Source organism: Diadema setosum, chromosome 14, assembly GCF_964275005.1.
Source record: "Diadema setosum chromosome 14, eeDiaSeto1, whole genome shotgun sequence".
Classification (NCBI taxonomy): Eukaryota; Metazoa; Echinodermata; class Echinoidea; order Diadematoida; family Diadematidae; genus Diadema; species Diadema setosum.
In genome coordinates, this window is record NC_092698.1 from 28,641,720 (window position 1) to 28,658,929 (window position 17,210).

The window sequence follows — 17,210 nt, forward strand, 5'->3', positions numbered from 1 at the left end:
AGGTCTGTGGGTCCGTTGTGGTAAATAACAGGTATGGTTATAAACAAGTACTTGGTAGTAATCTGGATCGTGATCCGGATCTATACTATGTGCGCGGTCACGCTTGCGCTCCCCGAGCGCTTCGAACGTAATTTTGTTTGTTTGTTTGTTGTTGTTTATGTGTGTGTGTGTTTGTTTGTTTGTTTTTGTCTTTTATTGGTGAGGGTAGGAAGCAGTGCACTCTATAGATGAAAGCAGGAAGGCTGACCGTGTACGAATTCAAATACATCTTTTATGTACAAAATTTTAATCGCACAGTCCGATATCGAATCGACGAGCCTCCTCGGCCACGTGGCGATTCCAACCCTACGCCGCTGCGCACGACGACCAACTGACGTCGAAACTGATGTCGACGTTGGACCTCGAGGTCGGCAAGGACGCTAGCAAAACGCTGGTCATAAAGAAGGCGTCGAAGGAAAATGCCGGTCGATATTACTGCAAAGCGGGCGCGGCATACATAGGAAACTACGACGTAACTTGTAAGTCATCTTGTAAGTCATTACTGTAGTTTTACCATTTTATGTTGTTGTTGATGATGAGACGAGTTTTAGTCAGGAGGATTCATATACAGTATGTCCCCAAAAAAATTACAATCAGATCTTTGCATTGAAACCTGCTAATGTGATTAGGCTGTCTAAATGCTACTTCAGGGCCTTAAAACATAACATCTAAAGGGGGTTTCACACCAAGCTTTGCGTAGAGTTGCGTAGAGTTGCGTAGCGACTACGCCGAAATCGGCTGCGTACTCATGAAAAATAATTGTGATGATCCGCGCAGGATTTGCGTAGTCCCGGCGTAGGGTTACGTATGGTTGCGTAGGAAGCGCGTATCAACCTAGCTTATTCGGCGTGTAGCGGACGTAGAGTTGCGTACATAAACGTAGGTCGGGCGTACAGGCCACGTAGAGTTGCTTACAGTTGCGGGAAGTTGCGTACCGCGGGCGTATGCACAAATTAATGAAACTGCAGAGCTACTTCAGCATAGCCTTCCGCTTCTTATTCCACTAATATTGCCTGCTGTTCAAACATGATATGCATGGTGGGGAGGTTAAATCCTTTGCTGGTATCTCCAGTTCTCCAGTATTTAGCTGTCCTAGAAACAGCATTCGCATAAATACGAACGTTTTGCAAAAATGAGAAAAGAAAATAAGATGTTGCAAGAATCAGAATTAAGAAGTATGTGGGTCAAATCTCGGATCCAGCGGCAACCAAGGGGCAATATGAACAACTGATGAAAAAAAAAACTGCATGCCGACGATGTTTCTTCATATCATTTTCATGTGAATTAAGCCACAGGCGTTCAATAAACTCTTGACACGACATGCACCGAGAATTACACAATAAGATACAAATTTCAGGAAATCTTTAGAACCTATAGCTTCAAACTTGCCATAACCTTCACTTGATCAAGATGACCAGCAGCATTATCATGAAGTAACGTCAGGTTCGTGGAGATACGTACAATGCCCACCTGCCAGACATGGAACAACTGTAGAGTGGCAACACAAGCAGAGCAGAAAATGAGCAAAGGAGCTACCTCACGGTGCCATGGGAAGATGAGATACCCATCATTTAGATCAGTGTGATTAAATGGCACTTGCAATTGCAGTAGCTTCCTCTACCTTATTGGGCATCCAAGCCACCAATAACATGAAGAGACAACATGTCTTTATACCAATTCTCCCTGATGCTCCTCCAGAAATCTTTACTAGCCTGCCAACTTTATCTCGTTGATTTTTCACTCATGTCTGCGTGTGCTAGCCTGGTTGATCACTATACTGTAGCATACCTTCTACCCCAATGTCCATTCCACATATATATATATATGCCTATATATATATATATATTTTTTTTTTTTTTGATGACTGATACAGCAGCTTCTTAGCCTCCTTGTTACAGTCTTCACGAGCCTTATCATAGACCATCGGGTGCTATTGAACCCACTCCATTAGAACGTGTACCCTTTCTTGGTCAGTTAAAACTAATAAGACTGGAAGCACGTTCTGTTTCCTCTACTTCGGTGATTTAGGGAACTTCCCGCTTGAGCTTCATTGCCAGATTAGTTCCCACAGTTCTGGCGAATTGTCTGCATCTTGATCACTAGAGGTATGTAAAAATGAGCAGGAGAAGAACTCTTGCACCTACCACAGCGATTTGCTCTTCCTTCTCGGCCTTTTGCAGTCAATAGGCCTACATAATGAGCTCGAAGAGCACAGGAAGATACATTCACCAGCCATTCAGAGTCCAGTGGGATAAATGGTATCATGCAGTTTTCAAACATGGATCATATTGAAATGCCAAATCTTCACCAATGATAATAGTCTACGCAATTGTAAGCAACACTACGTAAATGTACGCCAGGCCTACGCAAATCTACGCAAATGTCTACGTAACAGTACGCAACACTACGCCATGTCATACGCGAGCCGAAAAATTGCCTTCGTGTGAACACGGTTTGATCGCGTACTGTTGCGTATAAATGGCGCACAGTTGCGTAGTGTTGCGTAGACTTGCGTAAAACCTGCGTATCACTGCTCTACGCGGAGGGTACGCGAAAAAATTAAACATGTTTAATTTTTTGCGTACATCTCGCGTACGTATTTTGCGTCCCTCGGCGTACTCTTCCGTAGAGTTGCGTACTCACAGCATACAGATGCGTAGTGTTGCGTAGTCACTACGCAACACTACGCAACTCTACGCAACAGTATAATACGTAAAGCTCGGTATAATTTGCAGAAAAACCCACTCAATTTGGTTCAGCTGTTCACAGAGAAATGTGGATCTTTGTAAAGCATGTCATGGATCTGATTCTTCAAAATTTAGCACTCATGGATTCTCTTGCGAGTGCATAATGTGGGAACACAATGAACAGAACTTGGAGGGAAGGGATTCCTGACATGCTCTACAAAACTCCTCATTTCTCTGTGACCACTGAAGCAAATCGGATGGGGTTTTCAGTAAGATGTGGGTAATAAGTTATCATTTCATACCCTGATATTTTATTTGGATTGATTCACTATTTCTAAAGTCATTTCGGAAGGTCCCGTTGTAATCTTCTTTTTTTTTGTGGGGGGGGGGGAGATACGGTATTATTTTGAATATGATATGCGGACGAAGCCCAGTTTCCGAGTCTTCACATAATTATGACAACATGACATTTATGATTTCATCACTCGACTTTGTTGTTGTTGTGGTTATAATCGTTGCTATGGTTGCTGCTGCTGCAGCGCCAAGTACAGTTCTTAACCCATCCATATACTGAAAGGCAAAACTTATGTATCCCGTAGATGGTGGTTTGAGACAGAGGTCCTCGACGGGTTAAGGAGGGACAAAGTAAAACTTTTGGTAGGCACGTACAGTGGAGATTAGACTGCGGTGATGTCACCAAAACCAGGGTACAGTGTTGTTTATGCCATGACAACCAAATTCAAAGAAGAAGTTACACTTTATGTCCTGCGTACAATGGCAGCAAGGCTAGTTGGGTATAGATACTCTGTGATGCAACCGCCGGTGTTTTGTGTGACCACAGCAGTTTAAGTATTTTTAGTCCGCGTACTAATAGTGATCACAGATGTTCGAAATGCTCAAAATATTTTGCCCTAGTTTCCTTGGCGATGATATTTGTCATTTCAGCTGTTTCTGAAGTATCGATCAGGTATCTCCCACTTTTCTCTGTTTTTCTTTGCAAAACTAGGCCATGATCGAGTTGGCGTTCAAGAGGAATTAAAAAAGAGCGCAATATTCATAAGTATTAAAGACAGTAATCAAAATAAGATCAAAATCTGATATAAATTGCAGAATAGTGATCACTTAAATATGCAAGGATTTGAGCCTCGGGCATAATTACGTTTGAATGAAAAACTGGAAATTTCAAAATATTTATTGTATGTATACAAACTATATGGTAAGTTGTGAGGGAATGACATGCTCACGTTGCCATTTGCATATTTATATTGATTGTTCAAGAACTGTTCCCCCCCCCCCCAAAAAAAAAAAAATAGCGATACTTCAAAATGTCATAACTTCCTTATCTTTCATCCGATTTCAATCAAAATTATACCATTGAACTTGTAATGTTTTACTCTTTCTTATCAGACTAACTTATATTAATTGGACTGGATTTCTCCTTTAAAGCCCACAGAGCTTCATTCATTGTACTATACTGTACTTTTGCAAAGTATCTTATTTCTGGGGCCCGTTTCATAAAGCTTGTCATCAGTGACAACTGCCACATTTCTATGACAAATTTGCTCTCAGCCAATCAGATGCAAGGATTTCAGTAGTTTGTCACATCTAATGACAACTTGTCACTGATGACAAGCTTTATGAAACAGTCTCATTTTTTATATAAATCCTTAATCCCATAGCATGCTCTTTGAAAAAAAAAATATATATAATAACAAAACTTTAAACAAAGAAGAAGAGTTACGTGTAATGCTTTCTTGTCGAACGTACCTTTCTGGGACACAACGGTTATCAGTGGAGACTTCTGTGAAAGAATATGGTGTGAGTACAAAAATGTGATAAAAGTGGTCCATTTCGTGTAGAATTTGTTGCGTTGCCAAATTCGAATCTTCCCCTCTGTCTTCCGCAACAGATGTCGGCAACCCGCGCTTCCATCTCGGTGAGTTAACAAGACAACATTCATTTCATCTTACCAAATTATATGCATTTCTACAAATGTCATTAGTTATGCAGGAATTTGTGTCATATATCTATACGCACACGAAGTACAGATGTAGGCCTTATTATGTAATGTCATGAAAATCACGATTCTCTACGTTTCCCACAATCTTCCATCGAGGGCGCGCTATGAAAAGTGCCTATAGTTTTTACTTCGCAATTCACAAAATGTCCTCCAAAGAGCCTGTTTCACAATTTAAAGAGCATTAGCATTCCGAAGTGATGATGTTGACTTTAAAGAGAGCAAAAACGGAACGTTTGAGGTTTTATTAGACTTGCATTTAAAGTTAAAAATATATAGAATTTTGAATTTTCACGTGTGATCAATATTGGTCTCAGCAACAATTTGACATGACGTGCAATGTGATAATGTCATTATTTCCGAAGCCTCGCATTAATCTTCGCTTAAATTTCGCTTTCTATGCAATAACAAAAGGAACATCTGATGTCCCTCCCTTCAAATCATCAATGTTGTGAGGGGGAGAGGTTGCATTTGCTAAATTATTGGCAAATATATTTTCCATAACAATTTTGCGAGCAACTTTAGATGAGAGATTGAGACAGGTGATGACATAGTCGCCGGATCTCATTTCAGTATATAATAATTGCGACTGATACTAATATAGTATGCATGACATTCCGGGAAACATTGGCGTTCCTTTCTCAATCATTTTGTCAAATTTCATATAAGGCTCTTACCACTCTGTTGCTTAGATTTTACTCCATTTATCAAAGTCACGGTGAGAAGAGCGAAATTGCATTTTAAATTTCGTGGACCACTCCCTTAAAATAACCAACACCATCTTGTGCAGGCCGGTTGCCCGCGTTAATGATAAAATTCATGAGGGTTTTTTTTATTATTATTTTTTATATAGGCCTACTCATTAGATTGTCAATATCATCTATTGTATACAAAGAAAAAACACAACAACAAACACTGGAGGCGTTTGTTCATCATATCAGTTTACTCATGGCGATGCTGTTGTTATTATTGCTGCTGCATTTTTTTTTTTTGATTAAAAAAAAAAAATACTTCTCGTCCTAACTTCAGTTCTCACCGGAGACAGGACAGGGAAGTATCAGCCCTTGCCAGATTCTCGTTGTAAGTTTCATGTCTTCTGTGATGCAATGTATTCTCATATTTTCTTTTCAGGGAATAGTTGGCACATGGCTTTACTTACCACAAATATATTCTAAAAAAAATAATGCGAGCCCCAGAAATCATTTCATACTTTCGATATTGCTGCCAGAGCAGCACCATATACATGCTCCCATAAATCGTTCGTATTTTCTCTATAATGAGGAGTACAATGGTCATTTCCCTCTCTCCAAACCATGCAGTGTGGCTGTATACCGTATAGTAACATACAAAATTCATTCGATGACTCTTTATGTTTGCCATGAACGCTTTGGATGTGAATATCTGTATATACACTTTTTTAACAGAAATATATTTAGTTTATTTAGGTTATTTGCATTTCTAGATACCTCCCAGCACTAATGAGTTACATTGAACAAGGAATATTGACTTAGTTTCATTGTTTCATCGCTTGTTTTTCAGTTTGTTTGTACGTGTTTATATGTGCTTATGAGATTGTGCGCGAGCGTTTGCGTATGTGTCTGTGTGAACACTATTACTTTAAGCATCAGGACGCAGAATGAATAATTCAAATTCTAGGAAGACAGTACAGAGTATTATTTTTCTTTCGATGTTGTCCCCGCGGGATCTGTGTAACCCGAATGCAATGTTGACTTCCGGCGCAGCTAACGAGACGAACCAGGTGATGATGTTCACGGAGTGGGGGTCGTGGAGCGGATGCAACCACTGCGGCGAGCCGGGGGAGCGGGTCAGGCTCGGTGAGTCAGTCAGCAGAACCTCATATTCACTTTTAAAGTGCTTATAATGATGACGATAATCGTCTCAACGAATCTTATTTCAAAATGTGATACAGTGATATTTTGCTATACGTCTTATTGCAATTGCAAACTTTCAGAGCACCTCTGGGAGAGACTTGAAATATAAACCTGGGGCCCGTTGCATAAAACTCTAACCGGATTTTTTTTTTTTTCCGGTTGAAATCACAAAATTCCGGTTGGAAGCTCCCAACCAGAGTTTTTATGCAACGGATTTTACATTCTTAGGTTAGCAACCTTAAAAAATTCAGGTTGGGCAAATCTCAACCTGAATTTTTTAAGGTTGCTAAAAAAGTTTTATGCAACGGGACCCATGTCCTGTCAGTTTATACAATAATTATGATAGATAAAGATATCGGATGTAATTCAAGATGAAACTTCATGTCGTCTTGAGGATTTATCGTCGAATATTATTTCCTTTTTTTTCGACTAGTTTTAATTTCCGGAATTTTTTTCTTAATTTGTTTGCTTTTCATTTGTTTTGTTTTATTTGCGTCATTGTTCGATGAAGACCTTAATTTTCTCATCATGAAGCAACAACGTCCTGCAGTGCCCTCGATCCCTATCAAACTTTATAGGTCGTTGGTTCGAGTCCTTTCGTAGCAGTGATAGTGTTCAAGGGCCTTGTGGCCTTCGGAGGAGACGTTCTTGTGATTGCCGTCGGGCCCGTGATTGCTTTTCTCCAAGAATTCATCTAAGGATTCAATGCTTCCTATATCCGTAACCACGTAAAACAAACCACACTTCAACCATGCTTCAACTCAATTCAATCAAAGACTGTATCTGTAAACATATTCAGGCCCACCATCGAACGTATTATGACTTGTATGACACAATCGGAAAGAAAATGGAGAACATTCTAAATTTCTATAGTTATGCCAAACTACACAAAAATTAATGTTTAGAACTAGGTGCATGAGTTTACCACCTTATCATGGTTCCTCCTACTCTGTTACAGGTCTGTGCTTCGCCCGGACCCGTCTGCGTGAGTTTCCTCGCGGCGTACCGTGCCGATCCAACGTCGTTCCATACAGCGAGAGGTCCAAGTACTCGATTTCCCAGAGAAAAGACGAAAAGATGGTGGGAGCTTGCCGTCAGCCTTGTCCGCGTGAGTACGCGGGCCGTCGCTGTATGGCTAACCTTTCCCAACAGCCTACTTAACAACCCAGGATTTGATAAAACGTAAATTAATACTATATGAATTTGTTTAAAGTTTGTTGAAAATCAAAACAAATGAGATGAAAAGATATACTTATCATCATAACTATCTCTTTAGTACTTGGCTCGACAATACAAGCTAAACGAAGACATATTACAGAACTTGTGACCATTATCTCCCGATATTTCACTCAACCTCCTCCGGACTTCTTATTTCGCCTTCGAGATTCCTCCCCCCTCCCCCCCCCCCTCCACATCTCATAGTCGGGGCCCCATTCACCCCAGTGATTCCCCTCCGCGGGAAATCCCCATGTGCACCCCATGCAACCACGCTGGTGGTGGTGGTGGGGAGGATGGGGGCGTGGGAGGGGGGGGGGTAGCTGGGGACAAGAGGCTGTCCATCCAGCCCCTCCCCATTCAATACGTTTGCATTCAAAACAGATTGAATTAAAACAAAATGAATTTTACAATTTTTATGAAAAAGACAGACATTCCCTTGATCTGTTACTGAGATTATGTTACGGCAAATGATCATTAATCTCCGTGCTTTGCGGAGGAGATAGGTCGAATGTTCTTTCAACACCTTTATAGAAACATGATTGGTTTATTAAATTTTATTGCTTATCTGTATCATTCTACTGTGATATCACGATTTTTTGTAAGGTTCCCATATGAACAGGACAACGCATGGAGTTGTCAAAACTTAAAAAATCCTTTTTTGTGTGTTCGATTTTCTCCATAGAGTCTGATCATCTAAATGCTGTCCTGAAAACGTGAATTTGATACTAGCATGATGCTATTAGTGTGATTCCAGTTATATCAACCAGAATTGTTAAAAGGGGGAAAGCAAATACTCAGTGTATCTATAGATAAAGCAAAAGTCAACAATCATGGTGAAATCATACGGAGAATGGCAACATAACATCAATAAAAATGATATGCGAAATCAATGTAACCTAAGCAGGGTATTCCGTATTCGATCCTTTATCATTCTGAATCTATACAACAGTGCGTTGTTTACATGAAATGAAAGTGCTCACAATAAGCATCAGTGTTACTAAACATGCTCGAATATTTTTCGGCTGTTCATTCATAAACAATCGCCACTATTTTCGTAAAAGATTTTTTTTTTTTTAATTCCTGCGCTCCCATAGCGACAAATTTATATGACTGTGATATTTATGATATGACCTGGAACATTACTGCAAGCAATAATAACAACACGCAATGAGAGCTGCAATGCACCAATATATAGGTATTTAAAACACAACCATTGAATAAATCATAACATTTGAATTATCTCTACTGATCCAGTGTTTTGTCGTCATAATAGCAACAGGGCTGCATGGTGCCCTTTCACATCTTTAATCCAATTATATACACTTTGTGCCATAGAAATATTACGTTCTATATACGATAATGAACTTTTCTCGACTACACAATTTCCAAACTAAGACTTGTGTGATAAGAGTAAAGGCGAATTAGCCGCTTATATGTATATAGGTGGTCCTTTTGATGATGTTTTTGAGCAGGTTCCCAAAGAGGAATTTTTGCTAATATGTAAGAGACTGTCAGAACGTGTTCTTTAAAAATGAATGACAAAGACGCGAAATTTGCATGTTATACGATAGTTGCCATTTCGATCATTTTCAAGCCACCTTTGGCGATCATCTGCTGGCCAAAAATGAGTCATGTAACAATGTAAAGATAATGAGAGAACAGGGGTTATTCAAGTGTTTACACTGCAAAAAGTCCGGTGTTAAATATGAAACACCGAGCGGGTGTTAAATTTTCGGTGCTCATTTGTGGTGTTAAATCAACACCTCCGCGGGTGTCACTTCTAAATATAAAATTACTTCTAAATATAAAATTGTTTTTTGAATAGTTTCTTAGTTACTGTTTTTCTTGTTGATTTTGAACTTCAACAAAACGATCAAGAATTTTCCGATAAAGTACTTGATTTTTGAAAAAAAAGTGCGAACACATTTACACCACAGTAACACCAGTTGGTGCGGTCTCCTATTGAAGCTGGGCAGATGTATCAAATCAACACCATGCGGTGTCATTGTTGAACTAACACCAGCGCAGTGTCAAAAATATCACCAGCTCATACGGTGTCAAATTGACACCATGAAGTGCCAAGTGAACACTTTTCAACACCATCATAACATACTCTCTACACCTGTGGGTGTGGTCCTCTGTTAACACTTGATCGGTGTTGGATTTAACACCCGTGGTGTTAAATCTAACACCGATGTTTTTGCAGTGTACCGAGTCTATACGGTATAAGTTGAGCTCCTGTAGTGACGTTTCGAAAATATAACATTCTCTGTTTCTGGTTTCTTCCTGCAGCCAAGCCAAGACCGAGAGGAACCCTGCAATTAGTTCGTACATACGCTCTATCTGAAGGAATCCCAACACTGCCGCAACTTGGTGAGCGCTTTTTTGGTCGTCATGATAATTACGTTGATAGTAATGAGAGAAGCGGCCTTACTATAATAATATTTCTTTATTGTTTGGCTTGTTGCAACTTTGGCAATTGGCCTGGTATAACAAGACGTAAACATAACATGCTTATAAAAAGTTTACATACATGAAAAAAATAACTTTAATCAAGCTTTACTACGCAATGCAATCGCCTCCCCCCCCCCCCCCCCCGAAGAGAAATAGAAAATGGTAACAAATAAAGTATAAAAAAAAAACCCTGTCAGATTCTCGGATTAACGAGCCTTGGGAATAACGAACCTTCGGACTAACGCCACAGTTCGGTAAGGAGGTATCATACCAGTATACGGAATTTGTGTGTTACGGATTAATGAACCTGCGGAATAATAGCGAACCTTATTTCATTTTCGGACTAGATAATAGCTGAATATGTTCCAACATCATGCAGAGCATCAGAGTTCCTTCAAGCGCCAAGAACGAGAAAAAAAAGAAGGTTGTCCGGCTCCGTTTCTAATATAAATGATCAACTTCTTCTCATCACTGTTGATTGTCGAATGTTTTGCTGTCATAAGAAGACTATCTCCTCCCCCCCCCCCTTCTTCCCTTTCTTAAACTGTAACATCATTTCCATCCCAGCATATACTCGGCAGAAAACAACTGCAACGAATAACAAATTGTGCATTCTTAATCTACAACCTTGGGAGTGACGAATCTCCTAAACAACAGTCCCGGTGAAAACGGGTATAGATCCAAGACTTAGTATAGTTAGTTATACAAATGACCAAAATGAAACAAAACAAAATAAAGAATAAGGACTTAAGTCAGCGCTTGACTGAGACAGAAGTATAGAATATTTTATAGGGATATCGGTAAAAATAAAAAAGAAAAACAAAAAGTCTCAATTGATGATTTTCAAAATAAAATGTGCAAAAACTGACATTATTGCTATATATTGTAAGCGATGCAAATCGACCTTATAAACACGGGAAACCACAACAAAGAAATTGTGCGTCTTTGAAAAGGTAAAGAAACGATTAAAGAGATAGTTGATAGATGTTATAGATGACTCTTATTAATACACAATCATCATTTTATTTTCTAACATTTAAAAAAGTTTTGAACTTGAACAAAACTCCGCAACATTCTCGAATGATAACGTCAAGAATCAACTTCTTTAACTGGCTTGACTGGACGAGATATTGTGCAATAGACAGGTACAATAAGCGATCTTCCATTCACATTCTCTGCTTATCTTTATAAAACAATGTGTGTTGCTGAAAATCATAGAGCTGGGCCAAACTTACCCGACATAGCAACAACTATTTCACGCAAACTTCATGGATTCTAATATTTATTATTGAATACACTACACGCGTGAATCTTTTATTTCTTGTATAACTGTAGTCAATATACTCTCATGACATCTTGGTGTTACTGTCGTCTATTTCAGTTAAACGACGCGTTTACTATGAAAACATCGGAGGCAACGCAGAGCTGGTCTGTCCTGAGTAAGTATGATTTTACTCATTATGAAAGACGAAGTATTGGCGTAGATTTACTTTCTAGTTTCTTTGTATATAAGTTATACCTTGATTGAATCAAGAGGAATTCCAATGGTCAACTGATCTGGTCATCGCTGATCATGCATAACAAAGATGGGTGCTTTAACACAAGAGAATTTATCCAAGGTGTAACCCCTCCCCCCCCCCCCAAAAAAAAAACACCCACTCAAACAAACAAACAAACAAACAAACAAACAAACAAACAAACAAACAGACAAACAAACAAACAAAAAACAACTACAGTAGCCAATGCAGACAGCTTACTTTCATAATCATGGAAATGTACCATTTCTATCTGAGAATATGGCTATTATAGGCCATATTCAGCTATAAATTCTATAATTTTTATTTTAAATATTATAATGTGAATATGATTATTTTTTTTGAAATGCTGATTTAACTGAATCCGATCATTCGACTGCCCCTTACAGAGCTGGAGTGACCCATGGGGTGCGATGGACGAACGGTTCGATCTCGCTCAGTCAGGTGGAATTGCTGAAGTCAAACGGTCGAGTTTGGATTGATGGGTTGAGCCGTCTGAGGATCGACGATGTGCAACGTTCTGACACCGGTAACTTCACCTGCTGGTTCCAGGACGAGAAACTCGCTGTGGTCATGATCAAAGGTTTGCAACCTGTCTTTGAAAGTTTCGAGGCTAGGCTCAGGCTAAGTAAATGACGGTGGAAATTACGACCACCGTGTCCAGTTCTTTGAAATCGCTTTACCGCCCTCATGTGGGCATTCCCATGAATTTTTCCAAGCTATGTGGGAAATACCTCGTTGGAAACCTCATGCTACATCAGAGACACGCTCAAAATCAACGACATGACATAGCTCATGTTGAAGTTCAGTCTTTTTATATTCGCGATTGAGTATAAGAACATTTCAGTTGTTTACAAGGACATTTTGGCATCAGGATCGAAGTTACAGACCTTTCGAAAGTGTCTAGACAGGACACGTACACTCCCGGTTTCATTTTCAATACTGAAGAGCCGAGGTATCACTGTCTCGATCATAACAGCCTCGATATTAGTACATTGTACCTGTAATGTTGACAGACACATTGAATTTGAATAGAAAAGCTGTTAATGATGTTGTTTACAGATGATGTGTGTTTTATCTTATCCACGTATAGTTGAATATATTTCTTGGGGATTAACCCTGAAAGACTGGTTTAAGCCTATGTTTAATCCTCCATTTCTCTTGATATAAAACCTATATGTTTTGTATATTTCTCATTTGCCCTCATGATGTATGCTGTGATGTACAATGTAACTGTCTTTTTTAAAAAAAAATCAGATTTGTGGAAATAAATTGAATTGAATTGAATTGAAAAGATAGTTGGAAGCAAGTACAATGTATTGCTTTACCCGGTCCTTTCATATATTATACTACCCCCCCCCCCCACACACACACACACAAAAGTGAACACTTTCCTTTTGATTCTTTCTTTCCTCTTTCCGCAGTTGTCGAAGTACCCAAGATTGACAAAGGTAGGCTCTCTTTCAAATCTCAGTGGGGAGCTTTAGCTTTGAGACGCGGACGGGCGGTGAGTTGGCTCAGTCGGTAGCGCGTCTGCCTCACGATCCTAAGCACCTGGGTTCGAACCCGAGTCTGGACTGAGCAATGTTGTGTGTAAACAAACCGTCCCCTCTATAGCAAGAGGCAAAACACTCTGTCCCTCGGATAGGACGTAAAGTAGAGGTCCTATGCATGAGAGAGTCTCAACTCACGCACGTAAAAGATCCCGCTTCATTCATTCATTCATTCATCGCAAAGAGCAGGATGTTTAACAGGGTGAAGTGGTCACGCCTCACATCCATGGACCCCATGGAAGACCAGCTTAGCGTAGCTGAATATGGGCTATCCAGCCATCTTCTCAGGTGGAAATGAACAAACAAGCAAACAAACAAACGTTTCAGACGACGATTGCATTTGCTGTTCTCCACTCTCCCTGCGTCGTGTTGCAAAGTATAATTCTAAATCAAGCGAGGACTCAATCGTATACAATAATATGTACAAGTAAAATGCCCCCCCCCCCCATAGGATCATTGCATCAAGTATCTCTCTGCGGTGTGAATTTGAGCGGACCCAAACATAGCCCAGAACCGACCGGGCTAACTCAGAGGACGCGAGGTCGAACGTCCTCTGAACGCCCGCGTCGCGAAAATCTAAAGCTCCGTAGTATTAGAGGAGGTGCGACAAATGTTCTTATCGTGAACAAGATGCTTTTACGAGAGTGTATTTCACATTAACTATATTTTGATTGCTTCCATGATTGGATTATGTAACATACCACATTATATTTGCTTGACTCTTGTTGAATGTTCAACAAAAACGAATACATGTAGGTCAAATCACTAGACCTGCTGAAAATGCAAATTTAGGTTTGTACCGTTTTTTCTGTGCCTTTTAATGATTTCATCCATATTTTGATGAATTTAGTTTTATATTGCAGTGCATCGATGTCACTTTGTCATTTTGGACCGCAAGGTGCCAGCTGAGATTTCCATTCAAGTCTACCATACTATAATCAGGGCAGCTGAAAATGTTGTGATGTGTGTATGGTGTGTGTGATGGGGAAGGGGTGATCTGTGGCAGAACCCACAGAATCCTGCGTTTTAGCATGGTTTTAGTGAGTTTGTAAGTATCTTTATGCCTCCGCTACGAAGTGTTGCCGAAGGCATTATGTTTTCGGGTTGTCCGTCCGTCCGTCCGTCCGTCCGTCTTTCCGTCCGTAATCTTGTGTTGAGCAGCGTAACTTCAAAACCATGTGAGGTATCCTAATAAAACTTGGCATAATTACGTATGTATGAGTGGACGAAGTTATGTCCATCAGCTTTTGGGTGCACATGCTCAAGGTCAAGGATCAAAGGACATGGTCAAATTCTCAGAATTTCACTATTTGACATGCCAATGCCAAAGGTATTTTCTTGAAACTTAAAGTGCATGTATTACCAGATAAAGATGGGCAGATGTGTGTGTGGGAAGGGGTTGATAGGGAAGTCTGAATTCCGTCAAATGTCCATCGCATATTTTAACAGCCAGTGTCATTTTTTTTTTTTCTTTACAGATATGGAAGGAAACGCCATGTACGTCGGGATGGTATTAACGTTTTTATTGGTGTTTTACATTCTGTTTGGAGTCTGTCGGAACCGAAATCTCCAGACGATCCAGTAAAACCTTCGGAATTTTCACACATCAGTAGCGCGAGAATCTTGTTCGTTAATATACATGTACTTCCATCGTAGGCCTATCTTGTTGCTCGTCGTCTTCAATTCATCGAGAAACTCTCGAGGATGTGAGGAAGCAGACACCAGTGCCCAGTGTATCGTGGCAAAATGCGTGAACGATTTGATATCATAGCTACTAAAAGATGGATGTTTGTACTTTGTAATTGGGGACGCCGAGAACTAGCTGTCCAATGGGCGCGGTGCCAGCTGTGTCAGACTATCATCATCCAATGAGAAACTGAGTGTTAGTGACATTCAGATTCACCTCTGAGACCTGGCTCACTCGCTTGCTCGGCTTTATCAAAGACTTGTAATCGTAACAGCACCGATCAAACTCATTGGTTGTGCTTGGTTGTTGCTATGGTAACTGAAATTATACCCTGCAATTGTTATGAGGAAATGGGGGCTATTTCATGTAATATTGAGGGGAGAAACGTTATTTCTCAGAAATTACCAGTATGCCAAAGCAGCAGATGTCATGTCAAAACTATATACGCAGAGCTTTTCAATGGAATTACTGTAATCAACCTCAATGCGTCACTTAACATCGACGTCATAAAGGATTTGATATATCACACAATCGATACTTGTAATAAAATAATTTATTCATTTGATATATCCAATCAAACATGACTCACACGTATCAATCATTGCTTCATGCCATACAATTATTGTATCATTATTGTTAGATGATTTACAATAACAAAAAGCACGTAAATATAATATCATTGTGCCATTTAAGTATCAGCGTTACATCTGCGTATGCATGGTATAACATACGGACATCTTCAGTAACGAAACATTCAATAGCTTACTTTTGTCATAATTATAAGGACACGTTACCTTTGAGATCCCCATTTCTATGGGTCTTTTTAAAATGTACACCTACGAATTGATTGCCGATTAGCATGTCGGCAGTGGGAAGACACGAATGACTTTCCCCTCGTACTTGACAGTATGAAAGGAACGGCTGAATTTCAACCAAAGAGGGCGTCAGTCATTGATAGCTATCATAATATTCCACTCGCTAATGTTTCAGAGAATTCTGACACCCGGTTCTGACTTCACAAAAAACTATATCGCTCCAGTTGATTACATTGTATTTTATTTTGTGCATAGGTTGCATCATTCAGATATGCGTAATCATTCCCCACTGAAAACCGTAAGGTATCCTTGACCAATGAACATACGATCCAAGTGAAACACTTAAATCATAGCTTAGACTACATTACTTTTGTAAGTGATTGTGACTGGACCTTTATTGTCATCACAACAGTAATAGTTTGTTAATAACTTCTTTTTACACTTTCGTTTATATTAGTATACCTTTTACGTACAACATTATCAGCAATCACAGGAAAAGATAAAGGACGTTTTCTTCAGCGTGAAATAATTATTGTGTTGTTTTTGTTCTCTAAGGAAGTGACGATATTTTGTGAAGATTTCCACTAATAATGACAGCAAAATTGGCCTATATATACCAAATTGGATGCCGTGAAAAACATTGACTTTTGTTTCAGTAATGAAACACAAAAATAATATCCAAAATATATTATTCAATAATACTCAGTTTACAGGAAATGTTTATTGATCTCTACAATTTTCTGAAAACTCTAAATGACTACTGTACTCTCTTACAGGCAGTTGCAATCATGCGTTGGTGTTAAAAATACACACTCCAGTGTTAATAAAGAGTGGTGAAAGGAAGAAAATTATTGTGCCGTACATAGGTGACATCTATCAAACATGGGGAAAATCTGCAGTAGTGGAAAATTCGAACAAAGACCCATAATTTTCGAGATGATAAGAGGCGATTATGATGATTCTCGTATGAGTTATATTGAAAAGAACAAATCAAATCATTACATTAAAAAGGGAACATGCTATTTCTTTTGATAAGGTGATGACATCATTCTGTAGGTGCAATCCTACTGTTTTGTTTTTTGTTTTGCATGAAACGAGGTTTTTCTCCTTGTGGTACTTGTATTCGTTACAAAGTCGCTGTGACACAAAGACCCTTCAAAAATTAAAGGCACCCCCCTTCAACTTTAATAATGTCCATGACCACTATCAGCTATTCTACACTCTTGTATAGCTACCAGGTATAATACCGGTTAATGTGTGCAAGCTTCTGTGGTTATACAATAACACACCGAAATAGTTTCTCCGTGTGGTTT

The 17,210-nt window shown here is 39.4% G+C and overlaps 1 protein-coding gene across 1 annotated transcript; it reads left to right on the forward strand.

The window, feature by feature from the left end:
• The first annotated feature begins 376 nt into the window (after nt 1-376).
• LOC140238018 (Ig-like V-type domain-containing protein FAM187A) lies at nt 377-15,613 on the forward strand. Its single transcript, XM_072317945.1, has 10 exons — nt 377-518; nt 4,636-4,662; nt 5,773-5,823; nt 6,486-6,578; nt 7,594-7,743; nt 10,146-10,226; nt 11,689-11,746; nt 12,232-12,425; nt 13,267-13,293; nt 14,874-15,613. Exons 1-10 carry the CDS (start codon nt 386-388, stop codon nt 14,978-14,980), a joined length of 921 nt encoding a protein of 306 aa, XP_072174046.1. The 5' UTR covers nt 377-385; the 3' UTR covers nt 14,981-15,613.
• Nucleotides 15,614-17,210: the final 1,597 nt, after the last annotated feature.

Bases quoted from the DNA above. Each gene is read 5' to 3' on its own strand.
- LOC140238018 (XM_072317945.1), top strand. From the start codon at position 386: ATGTCGACGTTGGACCTCGAGGTCGGCAAGGACGCTAGCAAAACGCTG. The intron at 519-4,635 runs GTAAGTCATCTT...CTTCCGCAACAG, and splicing joins AGGAAACTACGACGTAACTT to ATGTCGGCAACCCGCGCTTC. The intron at 13,294-14,873 runs GTAGGCTCTCTT...TTTTCTTTACAG, and splicing joins AGTACCCAAGATTGACAAAG to ATATGGAAGGAAACGCCATG.